This window comes from Gorilla gorilla, chromosome 10 (genome assembly GCF_029281585.2).
Source record: "Gorilla gorilla gorilla isolate KB3781 chromosome 10, NHGRI_mGorGor1-v2.1_pri, whole genome shotgun sequence".
Lineage (NCBI taxonomy): Eukaryota > Metazoa > Chordata > Mammalia > Primates > Hominidae > Gorilla > Gorilla gorilla.
The window spans coordinates 116,892,009-116,917,381 of NC_073234.2; the positions used below are offsets into that span (position 1 = coordinate 116,892,009).

The 25,373-nt window shown below is 40.9% G+C and overlaps 1 protein-coding gene and 1 non-coding gene across 2 annotated transcripts; both read left to right on the forward strand.

The window, feature by feature from the left end:
• The first annotated feature begins 252 nt into the window (after positions 1-252).
• Positions 253-368, forward strand: LOC115930394 (U5 spliceosomal RNA). The gene has a single exon (XR_004067019.1). It is a non-coding gene; the product is annotated as a U5 spliceosomal RNA (small nuclear RNA).
• Positions 369-8,859: 8,491 nt separating this feature from the next.
• On the forward strand, positions 8,860-18,768 carry SPIC (Spi-C transcription factor). Its single transcript, XM_063693727.1, has 6 exons — positions 8,860-9,025; positions 10,351-10,435; positions 11,085-11,178; positions 12,996-13,108; positions 14,509-14,617; positions 18,114-18,768. Exons 2-6 carry the CDS (start codon positions 10,433-10,435, stop codon positions 18,539-18,541), a joined length of 747 nt encoding a protein of 248 aa, XP_063549797.1. The 5' UTR covers positions 8,860-9,025; positions 10,351-10,432; the 3' UTR covers positions 18,542-18,768.
• The last annotated feature ends 6,605 nt before the right edge of the window (positions 18,769-25,373 follow it).

The following is a 25,373-nucleotide window of genomic DNA, read 5'->3' on the forward strand; positions in this document are numbered from 1 at the left end:
GAGGCTGAGGCAGGAGGATCACGAGTACAAGAGATCCAGACCATTGTGGCCAACAAGGTGAAACCCCGTCTCTACTAAAAATACAAAAATTAGCTGAGCGTGGTGGCATGTGCCTGTAGTCCCAGCTACTCGGGAGGCTGAGGCAGGAGAATTGCTTGAACCCGGGAGGCAGAGGTTGCAGTGAGCCAAGATTGCGCCACTGCACTCCAGTCTGGCAACAGAGAGAGACTCCGTCCAAAAAAAAAAAAAAAAAAAGTCTGGTATCTCTTCAGATTATATCAATTTTTCACCTTTTCCTAAAGATTTATGTGAAGAGAAACAATTCTGAGTCTTAACCAAATTTTTTGAGGCCTTTAGTCTTCAAGGCAATTTTATTTTATTATTATTATTTTTTGAGATGGAATCTCACTTTGTCGCCCAGGCTGGAGTGCAGTGTTGCGATCTTGGCTCACTGCAACCCCCACTGCCGGGGACCAAGAAATTCTTCTGCCTCAGCCTCCCAAGTAGCTGGGTTACAGCCATGCACCACCATACCCAGCTAATTTTTGTATTTTTAGTAGTGGCGGGGTTTCACCATGTTGGCCAGGCTGTTCTCGAACTCCTGACACCTCGGCTTCCCAAAGTTCTGTGATTACAGGCATGAGCCACTGCCATTCAGGGCTAATTTAAAAAGAACAAAAAAAAAAAAAAAGAATTTGGCTGTAATTTAGCCCACTTCTCTGTGCCTAGAATTAGAATGCAGTAAGATACACCAGTAGGTCCTCAGAGTTTAGCTGCTTCAGAAAGACTAGAAAGTGCCCTTTCACAATCAGTCATGGTTCAGAACACAAGACTAAAAAAGTCACTACCTTGCTGGCACCCAAGGGGGATGATGAGAATGGGTCTGTAGTCTCATCTTTTTCTGTGCAGCTGTGCTGTTCCCTACCAGTCCTGTGTCAGAGAAGTTTCCTCTGTTGGTATAAACACTGGCAGGAGCCACTAAAGTAATTATGGTCAATACATAGAGGCTACGGGGAATAGTTGTGCAACCTGATGATCAGGAAGAGGTACCAGACATGGCAAGGGAAGAACTGAGTTTGAGCCCTGGTTCTGCCACTTACCAGCGAGGCTGCAGGTCCCAGACATGGTAAAAGCAGAGCACTTCTGGTGATATAACAGCTATCATGGTGAGTGTTTACTCCTGTTCTCAAGCACCATAAAAGCTCTCAAGGCCAGGTGCGGTGGCTCACGCCTGTAATCCTAGCACTTTGAGATGCCGTGGCGGCCGGATCACCTGATGTCAGAAGTTAAAGACCAGCCTGGCCAACATGGTGAAACCTCGTCTCTACTAAAAATACTAAAATTAGCCTGGCGTGGTGGCACACGCCTGTAATCCCAGCTACTCGGGAGGCTGAGGCAGGAGAATTGCTTGAACCTGGGAGGCGGAGGTTGCAGTGAGCCAAGATCGCGCCACTGCACTCCAGCCTGGTGACAGAGCAAGACTCTGTCTCAAATAAATAAATAAATAAATAAATAAATAAATAAATAAATAGCTCTCAAGAGCCATAGGACATAAGGCCATTGCTATCACATTCTTCTTCTTCTCATCCTCACTCCATATAAGGAAAGAAAGATAGGCAGAATGGTTAAAAACCTCTAGTTAGAACCGGTTTGAAAACCTCCACCTCTATCTCTTCCTAGCTGCGTGACCTTGAATATGCTACTTAGCCTCCCTGAGCCTGTTTCTTCATCTGTAAAATGAGGGTAATTAAGAAAGCAAAGGCTGGGCGTGGTGGCTCACGCCTGTAATCCCAGCACTTTGGGAGGCTGAGGTGGGCGGATCACGAGGTCAGGAGATCGAGAACATCCTGGCTAACAGGGTGAAACCCTGTCACTACTAAAAATACAAAAAAATTAGCCAGGCATGGTGGCGGGCGCCTGTAGTCCCAGCTACTCAGGAGGCTGAGGCAAGAGAATGGTGTGAACCCGGGAGGTGGAGCTTGCAGTGAATCAAGATAATGCCACTACACTCCAGTCTGGGAAACAGAGCAAGACTCTGCCTCAAAAAAAGAAAGAAAAGAAAAGAAAAGAAAGAAAGGAAGGAAGGAAGAAAGAAAGAAAGAAAGGAAGAGAAAGAAAGAAAGACCTAGCCTTCTAAAATGTTTATTTATTTATTTATTTTGATATGGAGTCTCGCTCTTGTCTCCCAGGCTATAGTGCAATGGCGCAATCTTGGCTCACTGCAACCTCCATCTCAACTGATTCTCCTGCCTCAGCCTCCCTAGTAGCTGGGATTACAGGCATGTGCCACCACGTCAGGCTAATTTTAGTATTTTTAGTAGAGACGGCGTTTCACTATGTTGGCCAGGCTGGTCTCAAACTCCTGACCTCAGGTGATCCGCCCACCTCGGCCTCCCAAAGTGCTGGGATTATAGGCATGAGCCACCACACCAGGCTGAGCATGTATTAAAACCAGGACTTCCCCAAGCACATTACATAGATTCCCTGGGATAAATTTACACACTAACCTTACTTATAAGTAAAATTATTATCCACAATTTACAGAAGAAGAAACTGAGAGATTAAGTTATTTGTTCAGGTTTACACAGCTAGCAGATACAGAGTCACAGATAGAACTCAGGGACAATAATACCACCTCACAACATTACTGTGAGGCTTAAATAGTCAACTGTGATAACATGTGGGAGTTATCACATGTGAATAGACGACAACAGTAGCACAAAGAATGGGAGGTGACGTAAAGGGAATTATCCTTCTTCCATTATACATAAAGTGATATAATATTAACCCAAAGTAGACTGTGATAAATTAAAAATACATATTGTAATCCCCACAGCAACCACAAAAAAAAATCTACAAAAGTGTATCATATAATCAGGCCAGGCGCAGTGGCTCATACCTGTAATTCCAACACTTTGGGAGGCTGATTCAGGAAGATTAGCCCAGGAGTTTGAGACCAGCCTCGGCAGCATAGCAAGACTCCTGTCTCTACAAAAATAAAAACAAAAATTAAAAATATTTAAAACCCCCCCACACACAAAGAAAAGAAAAATATATAATCACATTATAATGAGATGATAGAGGAAATAAAGTGAAATAATAAAAATATTCAATACAAAAGAAAGTAAGCAAGCAAGAGCAAAGGAACAGAAAATAAGTGGGATCAATAGAAAACAAATAGCAAAATGGTAGACTTAAACCGAGCTATATCAGGAGTTACTACATTGGACTAAACACTAAAAAGGCAGAGATTGTCAAACTAGATTAATAAGCCATCCCCATCTATATGCTGCTTAAAGCGACATATTTTAAATAGAGAGACACAGACAACTGGGACAGGCTGCAAGTAAAAATATAAATGGCATATACACTAAGGAGAAGAAAACTGAGGTGGTTAATATCAAAGTAGACTTCAAGACAGGGAGGATTACCAGAAAAAAAAAAAGACAGAAATTTTATAATGACAAAAGTCTCAATTTATCAAGAACACATAGCAATTAATTATGAGTATGCAGCTAATGAGAAAATTTCAAAATACATGAAGCAAAAATAGACAGAACTAAAGAAGAGAAATAGACACACTCACAATTATAATTGGAGATTTCCCTTACACTAATTTATAGACCGTGAACACAAAAGAAGCCCCTCAAAATATAAAAGATTTGAACAATATTATCGGCCAACTAGATATAATTAATATTTATCAGCCACTGCATTTTATAGCTGCAAAGTATACATTCTTCCAAGTGCAAATTCAGTCAAAATGGACTCCGTGTTGGGCCACAAAACAAGTCTCAGTAAATTTCAAAGAATATCTATTGCAAGTAATTATTATTAAAATGAGGGTGAGGGTTAACTATTTGTCTCATAATCTCTGGTTCTATGACTCCTCCTACTCAAATGTGAGGAATTGTTTTTCTTTTTCCTTTTTTTTTTTTTTTTGAGATGGAGTTTCGCTCTTTGTTTTGCTTTTTGTTTTTGTTTTTTGAAACGGAGTCTCGCTCTTGTAGCCCAGGCTGGAGTGCAATGGCGTGATCTTGGCTCACCGCAACCTCCACCTCCTGGGTTCAAGCAATTCTCCTTCCTCAGCCTCCTGAGTAGCTGGGATTACAGGCACCCGCCACCACGCCCTACCAATTTTGTATTTTTGGTAGAGACGGGGTTTCTCCATGTTGGTCAGGCTGGTCTCGAACTCCCGCCTTGGCCTCCCAAAGTGCTGGGATTACAGGCATGAGCCAGCGTGCCCAGCCTTCCTTTCTTTTTTTTTAAAAATAATTGAGATGGGGGTCTCACTATGTTGACCAGGCTGGTCTTGAACTCCTGGCCTCAAGCGATCCTCTCACTTTAGCCACCCAAAGTAATGAGATTATAGGTGTGAGCCACTGCACCCAGCCAAACATGAGGAGTTTTCTAGCACCTTCTCCCCAGTCTGCTAACAATCTTTATTATTTGCTTATTGGAGTTTCCAAAGATCTTGCCAAGATTAAGACCAAATTCTTTAGTCACTTCAACAACTGAATTATTGAAGAAGAAATTGTGACGAATGATAAGAGCTTGAACTTGATCTCGCTTTTTGGGTTCTGCAGTTCCCTATTCTCAGAAAACACAGTCTTCCACCTGAAGCGTGTCACCATATGATTTGTACGCCAGCACATGTGTTGCTTAAGATTTTCTAAAATAATCTCCATTGCCACTGAGGACAATGAACTTCTGCAAAAGTGAACCTGTCAATCAGGGATCCTCTCTTCAGAGCCCTTAGCTTGTTACTCAGCTCATTTCTGGAGTTGAGGGAAACACTGGTGTCCATATATTAAATAAATACTGCAGGGGCTCCGAAATTGGAGTTCACTGGCCCTACTGGGAGGGTTTGCCTGCAAATGTGTGCTGATGGCATTTTCCTGGGAAAATAACTGCCAGCTTTCATCAGATTCTCAAGAAATAGGAGTTTTGACTTCTAAAATGCTAAAAGTCTATTGCATTATCTTTTCAAGTTGCCAAAACAACTTCACATCTTAGCCCTACAGAGAACCCTAAAGCTGCATTTCTGTTTTCGCATCTGTAACGTAGGGTTGTATATATATACATGTATCTCCAATAGGCCGTATGCAGTGTCTCACACCTGTATTCCCAGTACTTTGGGAGGCCGAGGCAGGAGGATGGCTTAAGCCCAGGAGTTCGAGACCAACCTGGGCAACATGGTGAGACCCCATCTCTACAAAAAATTTAAAAATTAGCTCGGCATGGTGGCGCCTGCCTGCAGTACCACCTACTTGGGAGGTTGAGGCAGGAGGATCACTTGAGCCTAAGAGGTTGAGGCTTTAGTGAGCTATGATTGCACCACTGCACTCCAGCCTGAGTGACAGAGTGAGACCCTACCTCAAAAAAAAAAAAAAAAAAAAAATCAACACACTCATTGACTTCACTAAGGAAGTTCTAGGCAGCAACCCTAGCTTCCACTCAACACTTTTGCCAGGTTCATTTATTAATATCCTGCATAATCAAACTCTAGAGACAATAGTTGGGGAAATGCTAGCTTAGAAAGTTTACTTGTTGGCTGGGCACGGTGACTCATGCCTGTAATCCTAGCACTTTGGGAGGCCGAGGCGGGCAGATCACTTGAGGTAAGTAAGGAGTTTGAGATCAGCCTGGCCAACATGGTGAAACCCCATCTCTACTAAAAATAGAAAAATTAGCCAGGCATGGTGGCAGGCGCCTGTAATCACAGCTACTTGGGAGGCTGAGGCATGAGAATCGCTTAAACCCAGGAGGTGGAGGTTGCATTAAGCTGATATGGTGCCACTGCACTCCAGCCTGGGCAGTAGAGCAAGGCTCACTCTCAAAAAAAAAAAAAAAAATTCACTTTTTTATGGCCATAACACCTTGAACAGGCCTGACCTCTTCTGATTTTGGACACCGAGGAGTGTAGGGCCAGTTTAGTACTTGGATGAGATCCCGCCTAGAAATATCAGGGTTTTAATTTATTTACATTAAAAAAAAAAAATAGGCCAGGCGTGGTGGCTCATGCCTGTAATCCCAGCAATTTGGGAGGCCGAGGCAGGCATATCACCTGAGGTCAGGAGTTTGAGACCAGCCTGGCCAACATGGTGAAACACCATCTCCACTAAAAATGCAAAAATTAACCCGGTGCGATGGCGTGGGCCTGTAATCCCAGCTACTCAGGAGGCTGAGGCAGGAGAATCACTTGAACCCGGCAGGCAGAGGTTGCAGTGAGCCGAGATCACGTCACTGAACTCCAGCCTGGGCGACAGAGACTCCATCTTGGAAATAAAAATAAAAATTAAAAATTAAAAAGAAAAGAAAGTTCAGGTTGGGTGTAGTGGCTCAGGCCTGTAATCCCAGCACTTTGGGAGGCCAAGGCGGGCGGATCACCTGAGGTCAGGAGTTCAAGACCAGCCTGGCCAACATGGTGAAACCCCATCTCTACTAAAAATACAAAAATTAACCAGCCTGAGTAGCTGGGATTACAGCCTGGCCAATATGGTGAAACCCCATCTCTACTAAAAATACAAAAATTAGCTGGATGTGGTGGTGGCCTGTAATCCCAGCTACTAAGCAGGCTGAGGCAGGAGAATCGCTTGAACCCAGGAGGTGGAAGTTGCAGTGAGCCAAGATCATGCGATTGCACTCCAGCCTAGGGGACTGAGGGAGACTCTGTCTCAAAAAAAAAAAAAAAGTTCACTGTGTTTACATTCATTTCAAATACTCACCACACCTGTAGTATTAATATGTGACAAGCATGGGCTGGGTGCTGTGGAGTTTGCCGTTGGGACTGAGCACCTGGTCGAAGGCAGCCTCAACTGCACACACAGGTCTCCAGGGCTGAGAGCGTGCACATGAAGTGGAATTAACCCAAATTTGGATCTGGCCCAGCCCACCTCACTAGAAGTTGAACCTTAGGGAAAATCACAAAACATCTTTGAACTTCAGTTTAGATTCCTCATCTGTGACATGGGGGTACACAGGTAACGACTGCCATACATGACTTGTGATTATTTTAGGGCTTGATGTGTATGTTGATCTGGATCCTGCCTCTTTCTTCTCCAACTTTGCCTCTTAGCCCCCAGGTGCATTTTCCTGCAGCCTCCTCTCCTCCTCCTGCTTTTTTTCTGTGTCTTGAATGCCAAACTCATTTCCATCCCAGGCTCTTTGCACCTGCTGTTTCCTCTGCCAGGAGGTGCTCCTCCAAATATTTGCATCTCTGCTTTTTGTTTTGCTCACTCCTTCATTTTTCTGAGGCAGGGTGGGGAGGCAGGGCTTGGGGGTTTCACTGTGCTGTCCAGGCTGGTCTCAAACTCCTGGCCTCAAGCCATCCTCCTGTGTAGCTGCTTAGCGGGGATATAGGCACCAGACACCCTGCCCGCCTGCTCACTCTTAAGTCTTCTTCTTGGGTTTCAGCTCACACCGCTTTCCTCCTCAGAGATTTTTCCTGGCTATTCGCACACTGTCTTCATAATCTTTCTCTTTTGTATTGTTGTTTTTGACACTTCTTATCTAATACTTTACCAATGTGTTTATTTTTTAAAAATCATTTCTTCTCATAAGGATTTGTTCAGGGCTGTAGCTCCTGGACATGGGGCAGTGCCCAGAAGAGTGAAGAGCTCAGTAATATGTTGAACGAATGAACCAAATAAGGTGGCTTGAAAAGGGTGTAGACTAGTACAGATTAAAAACAAATCAACATTAGTGATTACCGTTTTATACTTGTTATTATAAGATCTACATATCAGAAGAAGGACTGTGTGTTAACATTTGCATAACAAATTGGCTCAAAAAAGTAATTGGTCCAAAACAATAGTCCCCTATCAAAGGTGAGGTCAGGCTCCAACAATGCAAACTGAAATTACTGGCAGCTTTGAAATCACAGACCCTCTTCACTCTCCCCACCCACAAGGTTTACAAAAAATTCTTAGGCGGTTTTCCCCCTGGCCAAAATGTGACAGCTATTAAAATGGCAGGTTTCAGGTTAGCCAAGTGAGAGGCAGACATGTGTTTCAGGGGACGGGAAGGTTATTTCCACCGTGTACAAGTGGATGCTGCTTTGGACACTGATGGACAGGTAACATAAAATGGGCGAATCTGCAGGGGGATGAACTGGGAAGAAAGTATTTTAGGTGGAAGGAGCGTCTCATAATTTCCAACAGAGCCACCCCAAATAAACCTTGAGGCCAAGTAAGAGAATGGGACCTGCATTAGGAATGCAGCAGCCTCAGGTATGTCCAACCACATGGCCCCCCATAAGGTTTTCCTAACCATTTTGGAGCCGTTACTGAATTTAGGTGTGGAGGAAAGCAAGAGCATGGATTCCATTATCCCCACTCAAGTGAGTGGCAAGATATAAGGCTAAGGCTCAAGAGCCTTGAATGTCAGGACAAGGGCCCTAAGCCTTTAAGCTCTCTAAGTAAGGCGATCAGTGAATGGCAGTGTAAGTAAAGTGGTTTAGGAGGAAAGACCGATTTGGAGAGTCCAGAGTGAAGGCTGTTGACAGTCCAGGCAAGAAAGAGAGTATAGAGTCCAGAATTGGGAGAGAAGTAATATGAATTAAAAAAAGAAGGGTGGGCCTGAGTTGCATGGGTTAGAAGTTTCCGGTGGGGCTACGCAATCTGAAGAGCTGCAACCTAAGTTGGGCGGGGGTTTCATGGGGCTTGTTCTAATGCTTTTTTGCTTTTTGGCTGATGGGATGCAAACTACTACGTGCCTCTTCAAAATAATAGCCCCTGGTGTCTACTGGTCATATCATGAAATAGAAATTGTGAAGGCACTGTATCTTTTAAAAAAAATCCCCTTTTGAAGAACTTCCTTAAAAACAGCTATTTAATGCAACTCTGCCAGTGTGTTCTTGATGGTTATGTCTTAACAATTCTAATTTTTAAAAAAATTATTACTATTTTTTTCATCAGAGCCATTGCACTGGAAAATAATTTTTTATTCTCATGATAGCCTACCATTGAATTTACCGTTCTGATATTAATGAAACATCTCTATAAAGGGTTGAAGTGTCTTCCCGGTAAGTTCTCAGCTTATGTTTTTCTAAATATCTTCTAATCACTGTTCATTTTTTCCTTTGGCCTAATGAGTGTTTCTCACTGTCTGCGTGTTCAGATGCAAGAAATATTAAGCAATCGTAGTAATCAATAATGTTTTCAAGCTTTTTCTTCCTTTCAGATTTGCTACTTGTAATAGTTGCGATAGTCTTGTGGAGCATTTTAGTCAAAGAGAACATGTTCATTTTTAAATATTTAATTCAAAATACAACATTCAGTGCTTCTGCACTTTTGAGTCAAAGCAGTTAATTGAAAATCACTGACATGGCTTTTAAAAAATATGTACTACTGATAATATTCACTAAAGACCATGAGCCAAAGAGTGATTTCTGGATTTTCTTCTATTTTCTTTTAACTGACATGATGTAATGATTTCAAAGAGCCAAACAGAATTTTGATATTTAACATGTTATGTTGATATATGATGGATATATATAATATTGGCATCAGATTACATCATCTCATTTTATTATTCAGCGTTAAACACTAAAGAGTAAACACTTTGTGTTTGCGGGTAAATACTAAGAAGATAAATACTTGCATAAAAAGAACTGCTGGGTTTACTTAATGGAATGATAAGCAATTTTGGACCCACCACAGTTCTTTTTATTATGCGGGCTGGTTTTTGTTTGTTTGTTGCTTGTGTTGGTCTATAGAACGTAGAGTTAAAAGCATTTAATTGTGAGTCGGTGTGATAATTGTTTATCTAAAGCAAAATCAGAATTACTTAGAGATAAGAAAGTAAATAACAAAATTATAGACGAGTTTTCTTAGCCTAGGATTCAAGCAAGTCCAAGGATAGTCTTCACAGGCTAAATTTTATTTGCAATATAAGTCCAATTTTCATGGGAGGAAAAGGATGGCTTTTGCCAGATTCTCAGAAGGCAATATAACACCAAAGAAAGGTTTTTAAAAAAAGCCCTACTTTTATAAAGCTATGCTAAGGTAAAAAGGATTTTGATTTTCAGAATTTTAGAATATTTAAAATAATTTTGAAATACTTATATATACTTTTGAGTGATTTCCACTTTCTCTTATGAATCAAGCAGCTTAGATAATTAAATATATAGCTATTTTAATATTTAAAGCATTTTGTAATCATGGAAAAGCAAAAAGAAATGTTTGTAGAAAATTTTGTAGAAAAAAATTTGTACTCATCAAAGAGAATTCAGGAGGTACTCTTGGTTTATGTAAGGTATTTTCAGAAAATATTTTTGAGCAAGATCTTATTCAGAATCAAATTAGAGACTGCATTTAATTTTGCTTTTTAAATATTAAACTTTTTCAGGATTGTCAACTTATTTTATTTTGTTTTATTTTCTTCAAGCAACAATTGCTAAGGAACAGAATTGTCAATTTATTAATGAAATATGGTAAGCTGACATTTTAAAATTTTCTTTACTCTGTCCACAGAGGAGCTCTACAGCATAATAATTTCAAAATTTTTTTCTTTATTCTCCCTCCATTTTAAAAATAAAATATATCGATCGTATTAATAAGGATATGAAATAGTTTGCAAAGCAATTCAATTTTAGGTCTTGGAGACATAAGAGCATTTCATTTTTAAACAACAATTCATAGGTTCTGTTTCATTGAAGATATTTCCTTGACCCTTTTTTTCTAAATCACTCTCCTCTGCTCTACAACTCCTTGCTAAAATTTTGCAATAATGTTAAATACTATACTACAGAATGAATACCATTCTCTAAATACTATACTATAATGGAGTGTGTTTCAACTGTGATTGATTTTGTGCCTCAGGGTACATTTGGTGATGTCGGAAACATTTTTGACTGTCACAACTGTGAAGGTACTACTGGCAACCAGTGGGTAGGGGTCAGGGAAGCTGCTAAACATTGTACAATGCACAGGCAGCCCCCTGACAACAGAGACAGCCAACACCAAATGTCCATAGTATCAAGATTGAGAAACCCTCCTTTAGACTAAATACTATTTTAAATCAGGGAGATTAAGTTTAATTGGTAATTCTAAAACTCCAGAATTCTATCATTGTTCCAACAGACGTGTGTTGAACAAGACAAGCTGGGTCAAGCATTTGAAGATGCTTTTGAGGTTCTGAGGCAACATTCAACTGGAGATCTTCAGTACTCGCCAGGTAAAGATGAGTCATTTACCCTCTTCTGCTGGTACATCAAATGGCTTGTTGGTCACATACACATATAAGAATAATGATCAGCTGACCAGGTGCTGTGGCTCACATCTGTAATCCCAGCACTTTGGGAGGCCAAGGTGGGCAGATCACTTAAGACCAGGAATTCAAGACCTGCCTGGCCAACATGGCTAAACCCTGTCTCTACTAAAAATACAAAAATTAGCTAGGCATGGTGGCGCGACTGTAATCCCAGCTACTCTGGGGGCTGAGGCTTAAGAATTGCTGAACCTGAGAGGCAGAAGCTTTAGTAAGCCGAGATGGCGCCACTGTATTCCAGAATAATGATCAGAACAGAGAAGACCTTTTTTTTCTTTTTTCTTTTTTTTTTTTTGAGACGAAGTCTCACTCTGTCGCCCAGGCTGGCGTGTAGTGGCGCAATCTCGGCTCACTGCAAGCTCCTCCTCCCGGGTTCACGCCATTCTCCTGCCTCAGCCTCCCGAGTAGCTGGGACTACAGGCGCCCGCCACCATGCCCAGCTAATTTTTTGTATTTTTAGTACAGACGGGGTTTCACCGTGTTAGCCGGGATGTTCTCTATCTCCTGACCTCGCGATCCGCCCATCTCGGCCTCCCAAAGCGCTGGGATTACAGGCATGAGCCACTGTGCCCGGTGACCTTTTTTATCTTTAATTTAATTTTTATTTGTTTATTTTTTTGTAGAGACAGGGTCTCACTATGTTGCCCAGGCTGGTCTGGAACTCCTGGACTCAAAAACGAGATCATTTTTACCTGAAGCATCCAGGATTAATTCTAGCAAAGGCAAAATATGTCCAGGAGTATCTAGCCTAAATAAAACGAAAGTCTCACATATAAAAATGCAGAGAATATACAGGATGACATTCCACACAGGAATACAAAGATATATAATTATCTGCTATTAGAAATATCTGGTTGACATTTATTTATCTAATAGACAGTTCATTTTAACTATTCACGAAAGGCTTTTAAATTGTTCCAATGAATCTTATAGACCTTCCACCCACACAACAAGATATATTCTACTTGGAAGAATAAGTATTTTTATCCTTCCTCACCCATTATCCTATGGACTATATAGTCTAAATAGAATGCAAATATGTTATGTATTAAGTTTATATAGGGTATTACAGAGTGTTCCAAGATAAGAGAAATCATGTGGGCAGGGCACGGTGGCTCACACCTGTGATTCCAGCACTTTGGGAGGCCAAGGTGGGTGGATCACTTGAGCCCAGGAGTTCAAGACCAGCCTGGGCAACATGGCAAAACCCTGTCTCTACAAAAAATACAAAAATTAGCCAAATGTGGTGGTGTGTGCCTGGAGTCCCAGCTACTTGGGAGGCTGAGGTGGGAGGATCACTTGAGGCCAGGAGGCACAGGCTGCAGTGAACCGAAATAATGTGGCTGCACTCCAGCCTGGGTAACAGAGCAAGACCCTGTCTTAAAAAAAAAAAAAAAGAAAGAAAGAAAGAAAGAAAGAAAGAAAGAAAAAAAGAAAGAAAAAAAGAAAGAAAGAAAGAAAGAAATCATGTGGTTTCAGCCTGCAAGGAGCATGTTCTCCAAATGGGATATGTATAACAGTATCCATAATAGCAGCATAATGAGATAAACACCACAGGAGAAGTGCAAAGTGGCAAGAAAACATAGATGAGAGCAATTGCCTCTATAAGTGCATATATATATATATATATATATATATATACACATATATATACACACACACATATTTATATGCACAAATACAAACTTTGACTTTTTTAGTTTCTTTCTCTGATTTAAAATTAGATTACAGAAACTACCTGGCTTTAATCAACCATCGTCCTCATGTCAAAGGAAATTCCAGCTGCTATGGAGTGTTGCCTACAGAGGAGCCTGTCTATAATTGGAGAACGGTAATTGTAAGTATCAGACCATCCCTTAGTAACAGGCAAATATCCTATTCTTGCCAGCCTTCCATTTCACATACACTGTCTGAAACCCAGCTTAAAGACAGCATTGACTATGAAAATGGTTTTTTCTTTCTTTCTTTTTTTTTTGAGATGGAGTCTGGCTCTGTCACCCAGGCTGGGGTTCAGTGGCTCAATCTCGGCTCACTGCAACCTCTGCCTCCCAGGTTCAAGTGATTCTCCTGCCTCAGCCTCCCAAGTAGCTGGGGTTACAGGCGTGCACCACAACGCCCAGTTAACTTCTGTATTTTTAGTGGAGACAGGATTTCCACATATTGGCCAGGCTGATCTCAAACACCTGACCTCAGGTGATCCACCCACCTCGGCCTCCCAAAGTGTTGGAATTACAAGTGTGAGCCACTGTGCACCCAGCCAATTTTTTTGTACTTTTAGTAGAGACGGGGTTTCACCATGTTGGCCAGGCTGGTCTTGAACTCTTGACTTCAGGCGATCCGCCTGCCTCGGCCTCCCAAAGTGCTGGGATTACAGGCATGAGCCACCGCGCCTGGCGTACAAAAAGGCCAGGCATGGTGTCTCATGCCTGTAATCCCAGCACTTTGGGAGGCCAAGGCAGGTGGATCGCCTGAGGTCAGGAGTTCAAGACGAGCCTGGCCAACATGGAGAAACCCCATCTCTACTAAAAATACAAAATTAGCCGGGCATGGTGTCACGCCCAGCTACTAGGGAGGCTGAGGCAGGAGAATCGCTTGAAACTGGGAGGTGGAGGTTGCGTTGAGCCAAGATCGCGCCATTGCACTCCAGCCTAGGCCACAAGAGTGAAACTCTGTCTCAAAAAAAAAAAAAAAATTTTTGTAGAGGTGGGGTCTCTCTAAGTTGCCCAGGCTGGTCTTGAACTCCTGGGCTCAAGTGATTCCCCTGCCTTGGCTTCCCAAACTGTTGAGATTACAGGCATGAGCCACCGTGCTCGGCCCTTTCTTGTCTTGTAAAATTTTTATTGTTTTCATTACTTTTTTATTTTATCTTCCCAGCTGCCTACTGACATCTTTCTTTTCTTATCTCCCCTTGCCTACATGGGCATCCAACACAGGAATGGAAGCCCATCTTCCCTTTCTGATGGTACCACAGACTTTAAGCAATCCCTTCTTTCTTGTAGGGAGGGTAGGACATGACACTCCTCACAAAGCCAAGGATTACCCTCTGTCCTCTGGTCCTCTCCTTATGTGGGTTTGATGCTAGTGCTGCCCTGGGAGCTATCTGGCTGCAGTTGGGGGTAATTCCTTTTGCAATCTGGGAGACGCTTAGCCTCTTTTTCCCCTAACTTTTGACTTCAGCCTATAATAGGGGGCAACAGGGAAAGTCTCACTTAACATCCTGCTTCATTATTTATATAGAACAGTGCTGCGGACTTCTATTTAGAAGGAAATATTCATCAATCTCTGCAGAACATAACTGAAAACCAGCTGGTACAACCCACTGTTCTCCAGCAAAAGGGGGGAAAAGGTACGTTGATCCATCATTCGTTATACAGGTAAAAGAACCAGATCTTCCTCATAGCTGCTTTAAAGGGATTTTATAACTGAGTTTGGAATTGAATTTGCGAAATATTCTTTTATCACATTTGAGAGTAATTTAACTCTGACTTCTTGAACCAGTCCAAGCCATTCATCTTGGGTGAGACTTCCTGTGTTTTTTTTTTTTTTTTCTGAGACAGAGTCTCACTCTGTTGTCCAGGCTGGGTCTGAAACTCCTGGACTCAAGCCATCCAAAGTGCTGGGATTACAGGTGTGAGCCACCACACCCAGCCTCCTATTTTTAAATTTTTTTATTTTTATTTTTATTTTTTACTTTTTGAGCTTATGTTGTTAAAAACAGAGACACAAACACACACATTAGCCTAGGAGTAACAGTGACAGGATCGTCACTATCACTGTCTTCCACCTCCACATCTTGTCCCACTGGAAGGTCTTCAGGGACAATAACACATAGAGCTGTCATCTCCTATGATAACAGCGCCTTCTGGAATACCTGCTGAAGAACCTGCCTGAGGCTGATTCACAGTTAGCTTTCTATTTTTTAATTTTTATTTTATTATTTATTGATTGTTTTACAGTTAAATTTAAAAGAAAATTAAGTAGAAGGAGTACAATCTAAAATAATGATAAAACATATATATAGTAGATACTAGGTAATAGGAATTTTTCAGCTCCACTATCACCTTTTTTTTCTTTTTTTAAATTGTTGCCCAGGTTAGGATGCAGTGGCATCATCTCAGCTCACTGCAGCTTCTGCCTCCCCGACTCAAGCAATTCTCCTGCCTCAGCCTCCTGAGTAGCTGGGATTACAGGCTCTCACCACCACGCCTGGCCCATTTTTTGTATTTTTAGTAGAGACGGGGTTTTGTCATGTTGGCCAGGCTGGTCTCGAACCCCTGGCCTCAGGTGATCCAGTCTTCCAAAGTGCTGGGATTACAGGTGTTAGCTACCATGCCTGGCCATATAATTTTTTTTAAATGTGATTCAGGCAGCCCCCCGAACCAAAATAGGTTCAGAGAGACTCCCTCACCAAAACATTTTATTTTTATTTTTATTTATTCATTTATTTATTTTTTAATTTTTTTGAAACAGAGTCTAGCTCTTTTTATTTTTCAAAATAGAAGTATTATATACTCATGGTAAAAGACTCAAACCAAAGTACAAAGTGAAAGTAAAAGTTCCAGTGTATTTTACATATTTCTAGAAAAGCTTTTTTTAAAAAGTTTTCACATATACAAGTATATGCATATCCTTTGAAATTACACATGGGATTGTACTCTTGCACTTTTTCCAGTAAATAATATATCTTAAGTAAATTCTGGGCATGGTGGCTCATGCCTGTAATCCTAGCACTTTGGGAGGCCAAGGTAGACGGATCACATGGGGTCAGGAGTTCGAGACGAGCCTGGCCAACATGGTGAAGCTCCGTCTCTACAAAAAATAAAAAAAAATTAGCCGGGCATGGTGGTGGGTGCCTGTAATCCCAGCTACTGGGGAGGCTGAGGTGGGAGGATCACTTGAGTCCAGGAGGTGGAGGTTGCAGTGAGCCAAGATCAAGCCACTGCACTCCAGCCTGGGTGACAGAGTGAGACTCCAACTCAAAAAATAATAATAATAAAGAAAATAAAGAAAATAAATAGATAGATAAATATATAGTTGAGGGAGTCTCTCTGAACCTATTCTGGTTCAAGGAGGCTACCTGATTCACTTTAAAAAAAAATTATAGGCCAGGCATGGTTAAAAAAAAATTATAGGCCAGGCATAGTTAAAAAAAAATTATAGGCCAGGCATGGTTAAAAAAAAATTATAGGCCAGGCATGGTGGCTCATGCCTGTAATCCCAGCACTTTGGGAGACTGAGGCAGGCAGATCACTCGAGGTCAGGAGGCTGAGGCAGGAGAATCGCTTGAACCCGGGAGGCAGAGGTTGCAGTGAGCCGAGATTGCGCCACTGCACTCCAGCCTGGGCGACAGAGCGAGACTCCATCTCCAAAAATTAATAAATAAAATAAAATAAAATAAAATTTAAACATAAAAAAATATGGAAAACTTTAAAAGATGATGATCCATTAAGACCAATTTGATCACTGAATGAGAGACAGAGGAGTTTTGTTTAAGCTGTGACTTTAATTCATGATGTGTTTTTTGGTAAGTCCCTTTCATTTCTCAATTCATAAACTCAAGATAATATAATACAAAAGATAATCTTTGTAAAAATGTTTGAGGTCTTTGGATGAGTGATAAATGCATCATGCAAGAGTATTATTCCCCAGAGACTGTTTAAAGCAGTTTGGGAATCCACTAGTATACCTCCTCAAGGGAAAATGGAATTTGGCTGCAAATTTTTTAGCTACTGACAGATCTGGCAGAGCACAGTATTTACAGACTAACTCAGAAGTCACAAAATGGGCTGTCACTTTTGTTCTCATGAGCTGTTATGCAAAAGAAATCCTATCAACTGAACAAAACCCACACAGATTCTCTCAAAATTTCCTGCCTAGTTATTTTGAAATATAAATGGCTGTGTTCCTAAGATTCTAGTGGTACTATTTATTCCACAACAATGAGAAATATCACAGTGCCCATTGCATTGTTAAATGAATAATGTTAAAGTGATATAAAAACATTTTTGGCATTTCCATATGAGCTTTTCTCCTTTTTTATTTTTCAAGTAATTGTGCAAACCCAGAGTTAGCACTTTTACCTAGGTCTTCGGTATTAATTTCCTTAATATTAACTTACATTTGCATTCTATTTTGCATTTTACAAAGTGCATTTACATCCCTTAAGTCATTTGAATAAAGCCCCTTAAAATGACTTGTTTTCTGGAAATGGCTTTTTGAGGCTTCTCTTCGAAACTGCTAAACTTGTGGTCCATTTTGCTCAATGTTGTTCTGTGGAAAGTTTGTTTTGTTTTGTTTTTTGAGACAGATTCTCGCTCTGTTGCCCAGGCTGGAGTGCAGTGGCGCGATCTCGGCTCACTGCAGCCTCCACCTCAAATGATTCTCCTGGGTTCGAGGGAGAATCCTCAGGGGACTGCCTCAGCCTCCCGAGTAGCTGGGATTACAGGCGCGTGCCACCCTGCCTGGCTAATTTTTGTATTTTTAGTAGAGACGGGATTTCACCATATTGGCCAGGCTGGTGAACTCGTGACCTCAAGTGATCCGCCCTCCTCGGCCTCCCAAAGTGCTGGGACTACAGGCGTGAGCCATCACGCCCGGCCAGGCAACATTCTTAACAACTTCTCCAACAAAGAAAGATCCAGTTGAAACTTCAATAGGCCAAATAGATCCTCTACCTTCGAATCCCATAAAATGATGCCATCATGCATTCGTAAGGGCAGTGAGTGGGAGAAAAACCAGTCTCGATGCAGCTTTTAATTCGGTAGTTGCTCAACAAACCCTTTCTGAGGATGTTCTCGGTTTACAGCCACGGTGGAGTTTGACCTTGTTTCCCTTCATTTTAGGCAGGAAGAAGCTCCGACTGTTTGAATACCTTCACGAATCCCTGTATAATCCGGAGATGGCATCTTGTATTCAGTGGGTAGATAAAACCAAAGGCATCTTTCAGTTTGTATCAAAAAACAAAGAAAAACTTGCCGAGCTTTGGGGGAAAAGAAAAGGCAACAGGAAGACCATGACTTACCAGAAAATGGCCAGGGCACTCAGAAATTACGGAAGAAGTGGGGAAATTACCAAAATCCGGAGGAAGCTGACTTACCAGTTCAGTGAGGCCATTCTCCAAAGACTCTCTCCATCCTATTTCCTGGGGAAAGAGATCTTCTATTCACAATGTGTTCAACCTGATCAAGAATATCTCAGTTTAAATAACTGGAATGCAAATTATAATTATACATATGCCAATTACCATGAGCTAAATCACCATGATTGCTAAATATGCTTTCATATTTCATGGTTTACTGGCATCGGAAATCTCTACAAGTTTTAATGATTTCTCCCTCCCTCTCTTTTTTTCCTCCTCTGAAGAAATTTAGGATTTTTCTCTTAAAGCAAATACTAAAGAGGAAAAAAAAATTTTCTTTATTGTTGCTTTTATGAAAGAGTATGAAATCTATACTAACTTGTTGGGAAATTCTGCCAATGAACAACTTTTTTATAATACTTTGTGAAGATTCAATGAACAACTTTATTGTTTCAAATGATCAAGACCATTTGAAAGTATAGACTAAGGTCCTTGCTCTGCTCTTACTATTCTCTCTCTATTAAAATTTTTATTTTTTTATTTTATTGTTTTTTAAAGAGGTCTCAGCCAAGATAATTTTTTATTTTTATGGATTTAGGAGTACAAGTGCAGTTTTGTTGCTTTGATATATTGCATAGTGGTGAAATATATTGCATAGCATCCTCATCACCAGAATAGTGAACACTGTACCCAATAGGTAGGATTTCATCCCTCATCCCCCTGGCATCCTCCCACCTTTCAGAGCCTCCAGTGTCCATTACTCCATTCTGTATGACCATTGCTAAGCTCCCAACTATACCCACTTTATTTTATTTTAAAAATTGTTTTCTTTTGCTGCATACTTCAATGGATGCAAAGTCTTTTTTCTTTTTTCTTTTTTTCTTTTCTTTTCACAGACGATGACTTCTTTTTTTGTTTGTTTGCTTGTTTTTGGCTGCTAACTCCCAAGCACAACACTGACAGTGACTTATATTTTTAATTTTTTTTTTTTTTTTTGAGACTGAGTCTCGCTCTGTCGCCCAGGCTGGAGTGCTGTGGCGCAATCTCGGCTCACTGCAAGCTCCACCTCCTGGGTTCACGCCATTCTCCTGCCTCAACCTCCCGAGTAGCTGGGACTACAGGCGCCTGCCACCACGCCCGGCTAATTTTTTTGTATTTTTAGTAGAGACGGGGTTTCACTGTGTTAACCAGGATGGTCTCGATCTCCTGACCTCGTGATCCGCCCACCTTGGCCTCCCAAAATGCTGGGATTACAGGCGTGAGTCACCGCGCCCGGCTATTTTTAATTTTTTTAAGAGGCAAAGCCTACCTCTGAAGCTCTCTTTTTTTTTCTTTTCACACTTCAATAAGCTGGTTTAAATTCTTGCTATTCTCTATGCAACCACCTTCTTCTAGATTAACAGTGCCAGTACAGATGATTTGATTTATATATTGATTTCAGCATTTTCTTGCCATGTACTCAGGTGAGAAAATTCACACTTTTATATGATGGCTTTACAAAAAAATTTTGTAAATGACTGCATATGATAAAGCCTTTGTGCCAAAATGGGTTCATGGCTTTAAAAACATCACTAGAAATGTCTGTTCAGCTTCCTTACACATTTTTTTATTTCCTTCTCTTTTGATCTTACCCATTTTTACAACTTAAAGCTTTTTTTTTTTTTTGAGACAGGGTCTCACTCTGTCACCTATGCTCAGGTGCAGTGACACAAACATGGATGAAGCCCAGCTAATTTTTTTTTTTTTTTTTTTTGGAAGAGACTGTTTTGCCATGTTGCCCAGGCTGGTCTCTAACTCCTGGGCTCAGGTGATCTGCCCACCTTGGCCTTCAGAAGTGCTAGGATTACAGGTGTGAGCCACTGAGCTGGCCCCAAAACTTTTTTATTGTTTAAATTTTACCACTGTACTAAGGAGGAGTTACCCATTTTTTTAATTGCCTTTTTTCTTCCTTCTTATTAGGGAGGGGTAAGGAAGAAGACTTTGTCAGCAGAAAGCAGGTCTTAATTGCTTTTTTGTTTGTTTGTTTTGTTGCTATTCAGTTGTTTGAGTTCCTTATATGTATTGGATATTAACCCCTTGTCGGATGTCTGGCTTGCAAATGTTTTCTCCCATTCCATAGGTTGTCTCTTTACTCTGGTGATTATTTCCCTTGCTGTGCAGAAGCTTTTTAGTTTGTTTGTTTTAGCTACACGTCATGAACTAAGAAGATTTTTAGTTTGATGTGATACCATTTGTCTATATTTAATTTTGTTGTCCATGCTTTCGGGATCAAATCCAAAATATTACTACCCACACCAATGTCTTATATGTTTCCCCTATGTTTTCTTTCTTTTCTTTCTTTCTTTTCTTCCTTTTCTTTCTTTCTTTCTTTCTTTCTTTCTTTCTTTCTTTCTTTCTTTCTTTCTTTCTTTCTTTCTTTCTCTCTCTCTCCCTCTCTCTTTCTTTCTTTCTTTCCACTGTCATCTGACCCCCTATGTTTTCTTCAAGTAGTTTTAGGGTTCTTGGTCTTATGTTTAAGTCTTTCTTTCTTTCTTTCTTTCTTTCTTTTTCTTGTTGACAATTTTCCTGAGCAAACTAATGCAGGAATGTTTAAGCTTTTAATCCATTTTGAATTGACTTTAGTATATGGTGTTGAAATAAGGGTCCAATTTTATTTTTCTGTTTGCCGAAATTCAGTTTTCCATACACCATTTATTAAATAAAGCTGTCTTTTTCTTCTTGGCACGTTGAAAATCAGTTCCATTTTCAACATACCATCTGGGCTTTCTAATCTGTTCCATTCATTGATATATCTTTTTCTTTTTTGCCAATTCCATGCTGTTTTGATTAGTATAGCTTTGCAGTGTAGTTTAAAACCAGGTAGTGTGATACCTCCAGCTTTGTCAACTTTAGAGACCTCTGAAGCAAATACCTCCAGCATTGTTCTTTTTGCTCATGATTGCCTTGGCTTTTTTTTTTTTTTTTTTTTTTTTTTTGCTGTTTCATATGAATTTTAAATTTTTTTCTTTTGTTAATTTAAATTTTTACTTTACTTTAGGTTCCAGGATACATGTGCAGAATGTGCAGGTTACATAGGTATACATGTGCCATGGTGGTTTGCTGCACCTATCAACCCGTCATCTAGGTTTTAAGCCCCACATGCATTAGGTATTTGTCCTAATGCTCTCCCTCCCCTTGCCCCCTACCTCCTGACAGGCCCCAGTGTGTGATATTCCCCTCCCTGTGTCCATGTGTTCTCATTGTTTGTCTCTCACGTATGAGTGAGAACATGCGGTGTTCGGATTTCTGTTCCTGTGTTAGTTTGCTGAGGACAATGGTTTCCAGCTTCATGTCTCTGCAAAGGGCTTTTCTTTTTTTTTTTTTTTTTTTGACACAGGGTCTGCCAGGCTGGAGTGCTGTGTCACAATCATGGCTCACTGCAGCCTCAACCTCCTGGGCTCAAACAAAGAATCCTCCTACTTTAGCCCCTGGAGTAGCTGGTACCACAGGTGTGCATTGCCAGGCCGGGCTAAGTGTTTTTGTGTGTGTGGGGGTAGAGACGAACTCCTTGGCTCAAGCAGTTCTTCCACTTTAGCCTCCCAAAGTGCCGGGATTACAGGCTAGAAATTTTTTTTTTTCCTTTTTGAGACAGGGTCTTACTCTGTTGCCCAGGCTGGAATGCAGTGACACAATTATAACTCATTGCATCCTTAAACTCCTTGGCTCAAGCAAACCTCCCACCTCAGTTGCCCATGTAGTTTGGACCACAGGCGCACACCACCATGACTGGTTAACTTTTTGATTTTTTGTAGAGATGGAGTCTCTCTCTCTCTCTCTTTTTTTTTTTTCCTGAGACAAAGTCTCACCTTATTGTCCAGGCTGGAGTGCTATGGTGTGATCTCAGCTCACTGCAACCTCTGCCTCCCAGGTTCAAGTAATTCTCCTGCCTCAGCCTCCTGAGTGGCTGGGATTACAGGCATGTGCCACCACACTTGGCTAAGTTTTTGTATCTTTAGTTCAAGTGATCCTTCCCATCTTGCCCTCCCAAAGTGCTGGGATTACAGGCATGAGCCACTGCGCCCAATCAAGAGCTGATTGTTGAAAAGATCCTGGCACCTCCTGCCCCTCTCTCTTGCTTCCACTCTCTCACCATGTAATCTGCACATTCTGGCTCCCCTTCACTTTCCACCATGTGTGGAAGCTTCCTGAGGCCCTTACCAGAAGCAGATTTGGCACCATGCTTATACAGCCTGCAGAAACATGAGCCAAATAAATCATGTTTCTTTATAAATCACCTGGGCTCAGGTATTTTATTGAGCAACAGAAACAGACTAAAACAGTATAAATCCTTGTCTTCCTCCAGATCTTACAGGAAAGGTTTTGAGTGTAATGTTAGCTGTGGGCCTCTCATAAATGACCTTTATTGTGTTGAGTTACATTTCATTTCTTCTTTTTTTTTTTTTCGAGAAAGAATCTCACTGTGTCACCCAGGCTGGAGTGCAATGGCATGATCTTGGCTCATTGCAACCTCCGCCTCACAGGTTCAAGTGATTCTCCTGCTTCAGCCTCCGGAGTAGCTGGGACTACAGGCGTGTGCCACCACACCCAGCTAATTTTTTATATTTTTGGTAGAGATGGGGTTTCACCATGTTGACCAGGCTGGTCTCAAACTCCTGCCCTCAAGTGATCCACCCACCTTGGCCCCCCAAAGTGCTGGGATTATAGGCATGAGCCACTGCACCCGGCCTTACATTTCTCTTTTAAAAATTGGCACTCAAGGGTATCCTCAAAGAGGTATATGCCCTCTACATCTAATTTGGTGAACATTTTTTTTGTCATCTTTCTCTCTCTCCCTCTCTCTTGCTCTCAGTGTCTGCCTAGAGAATAGAAGATAAGAGAGAGTTTTTATCATAAAAGGATATTAAATTTTGTGAAATGATTTTTGGTATCTAATAGATGATTATATGGTTTTTGTCTTTCATTCTGTTAATGCAGCATGTCACATTTATTGATTTTCATCTGTTGAACTATCCTTGCATTCCAGTGATAAAAACATTTCTCAAAAAAAGACAGGCAAATAGCCAATAGACAATGAAAACATGCTCAGCATCACTAATCATTAGAGAAATGCAAATTAAAACCACAATAAGATATAATCTCTCACCTGTCACAACGACTTAAAATGTTTATTATTATGTTTTTAATCATCCTGTACTTTATTTCAAAACAATGTTTTCAAATGAAGACACAAAAGATAAGTGTTGGTAAGGATGTAGAGCAAAGGAAACACTTGTACACTGTTGGTGGAAATGTAAATTTGTGTAGCCATTATGGAAAATGGTATGGAAAATCCCCCCCCCAAAAAAAAACTAAAAATAGAATTATATGATCTAGAAATCCCACTTCGGGGTATTAATGCAAAAGACTCGAAATCAGTTTGTGGAAGGGATATCTGCATTCCTATGTTCATTGCAACACTATGCACAATCGCCAAGTTAGGGAATCAATCTCTGCCTATCAACAGATGAACGGATTAAAAAAATGTATTGCATATACACAATGGAATACTATTCAGCCTTTAAAAAGAAGGACATTCTGGCCAGGTGCAATGGCTCACACCTGTAATTCCAACACTTTAGGAGATCAAGGCAGGCAGATCACTTGAAGTCAGGAGTTTGAAACCAGCCTGGCCAACATGGTGAAACCCCATCTCTACTAAAAATACAACAATTAGCTGGGTGTGATGATGCATGCCTGTAATCTCAGCTACTTGGGAGGCTGAGGCAGGAGAATGGCTTGAACCTTGGAGGCAGAGGTTTCAGTGAGCTGAGATGGCACTACTGCGCTCCAGCCTGGGCGACAGAGTGAGACTCCATCTCAAAAAAAAAAAAAAAAGAAGGAAATCCTGAAATTTGTGACAACATTGATGAAATTGGAGAACATTATGCTAAGTGAAATAAGTCAGGGCTAGAAAGACAAATACCACATGTTCTCATTTATATGTGGAGTTAAAACAATGAACTTATAGAAGTGGAGAGTAGAATTGTGGTGACAGAAGCTGGAGGAGGGGGAGATGGGGAGGTGATGAGCAAAGGGTATATAATTTCAAACGGAGAATATGTTTTCTCTTTGTGCATTCTATTGCACAGCATGGTGAATATAGTTAATAGTAGAGTGCTGTACATTTCAAATTGCTAAGTAAACTTCAAACGTTCTTACCTCAAAGAAAGTTAAGTATTTTAGGTGATGGATATGTTAACTAGCTTGACTGAATTATTTCATATGGTGTTCACAAATCATAACATCATTTTGTACCCCATAAATTTTTTCCCCACGCAACTCTCTCTTTACAGAACCCATAAATCTATAAAATTGTAAATAGTCAATTTACAATAAAAAAGAAAAAAAACTTTAGTGTGTATCTTGAGTCTGTATTTTCTCTGCACTTCCACTCATGATCTGTAACCATGTGGCATTCAACAGATGACAGCCTAAGGAAAATGCCACTTTCCTTAATGATAATAAAAATCTAAAGCTTACACCTCCTACAAATCCCCCTCGTGGTTGACCTTTCTGTTAGGTAGATCCAGGTGCTAATATTTCTTGCTATCCTGCCACGAAGCCATAGGGAGGTGCTGTCGCCCTGGTATCTATCTGGCACATGGTCTCTTCCCTTGAACTAGCCCAGTGGAGACAGGCTAGAACAGTTAGAGAAGGAAAATAAAAAGACTTTATAAAGGCTAGATACCAGCAAATAGTAAACTCAGGAAGGAACCAGGATATAAGCAGTCTGGCTTGAAAGCTACGGCTTATTCTCCACATTTCACAAAGAACCCTGGAAATAAACACTTTCTTTCTTCATGCTTGGCAGGTGACTGCATATGTCATTTGTATTACCACAAGGCAGGAAAACTTTCTAGACTACATGGGGCATCTTCAGTCCAGGCCAAGAGCTCCCTGGGCCTGACCTCTGGGAGCTGTAGAATGTCCAGTGTCCTCTTATCCTTCATGTCCCTCTCTTGTGTGCCCTACCTTCCCCAGGGAC

Excerpts from the sequence above, each read along its gene's own strand:
- SPIC (XM_063693727.1), top strand. Across the intron at positions 11,179-12,995 it reads AGATCTTCAGTACTCGCCAG|ATTACAGAAACTACCTGGCT; the intron begins GTAAAGATGAGT and ends ATTTAAAATTAG. Across the intron at positions 13,109-14,508 it reads ATAATTGGAGAACGGTAATT|AACAGTGCTGCGGACTTCTA; the intron begins GTAAGTATCAGA and ends TTATTTATATAG.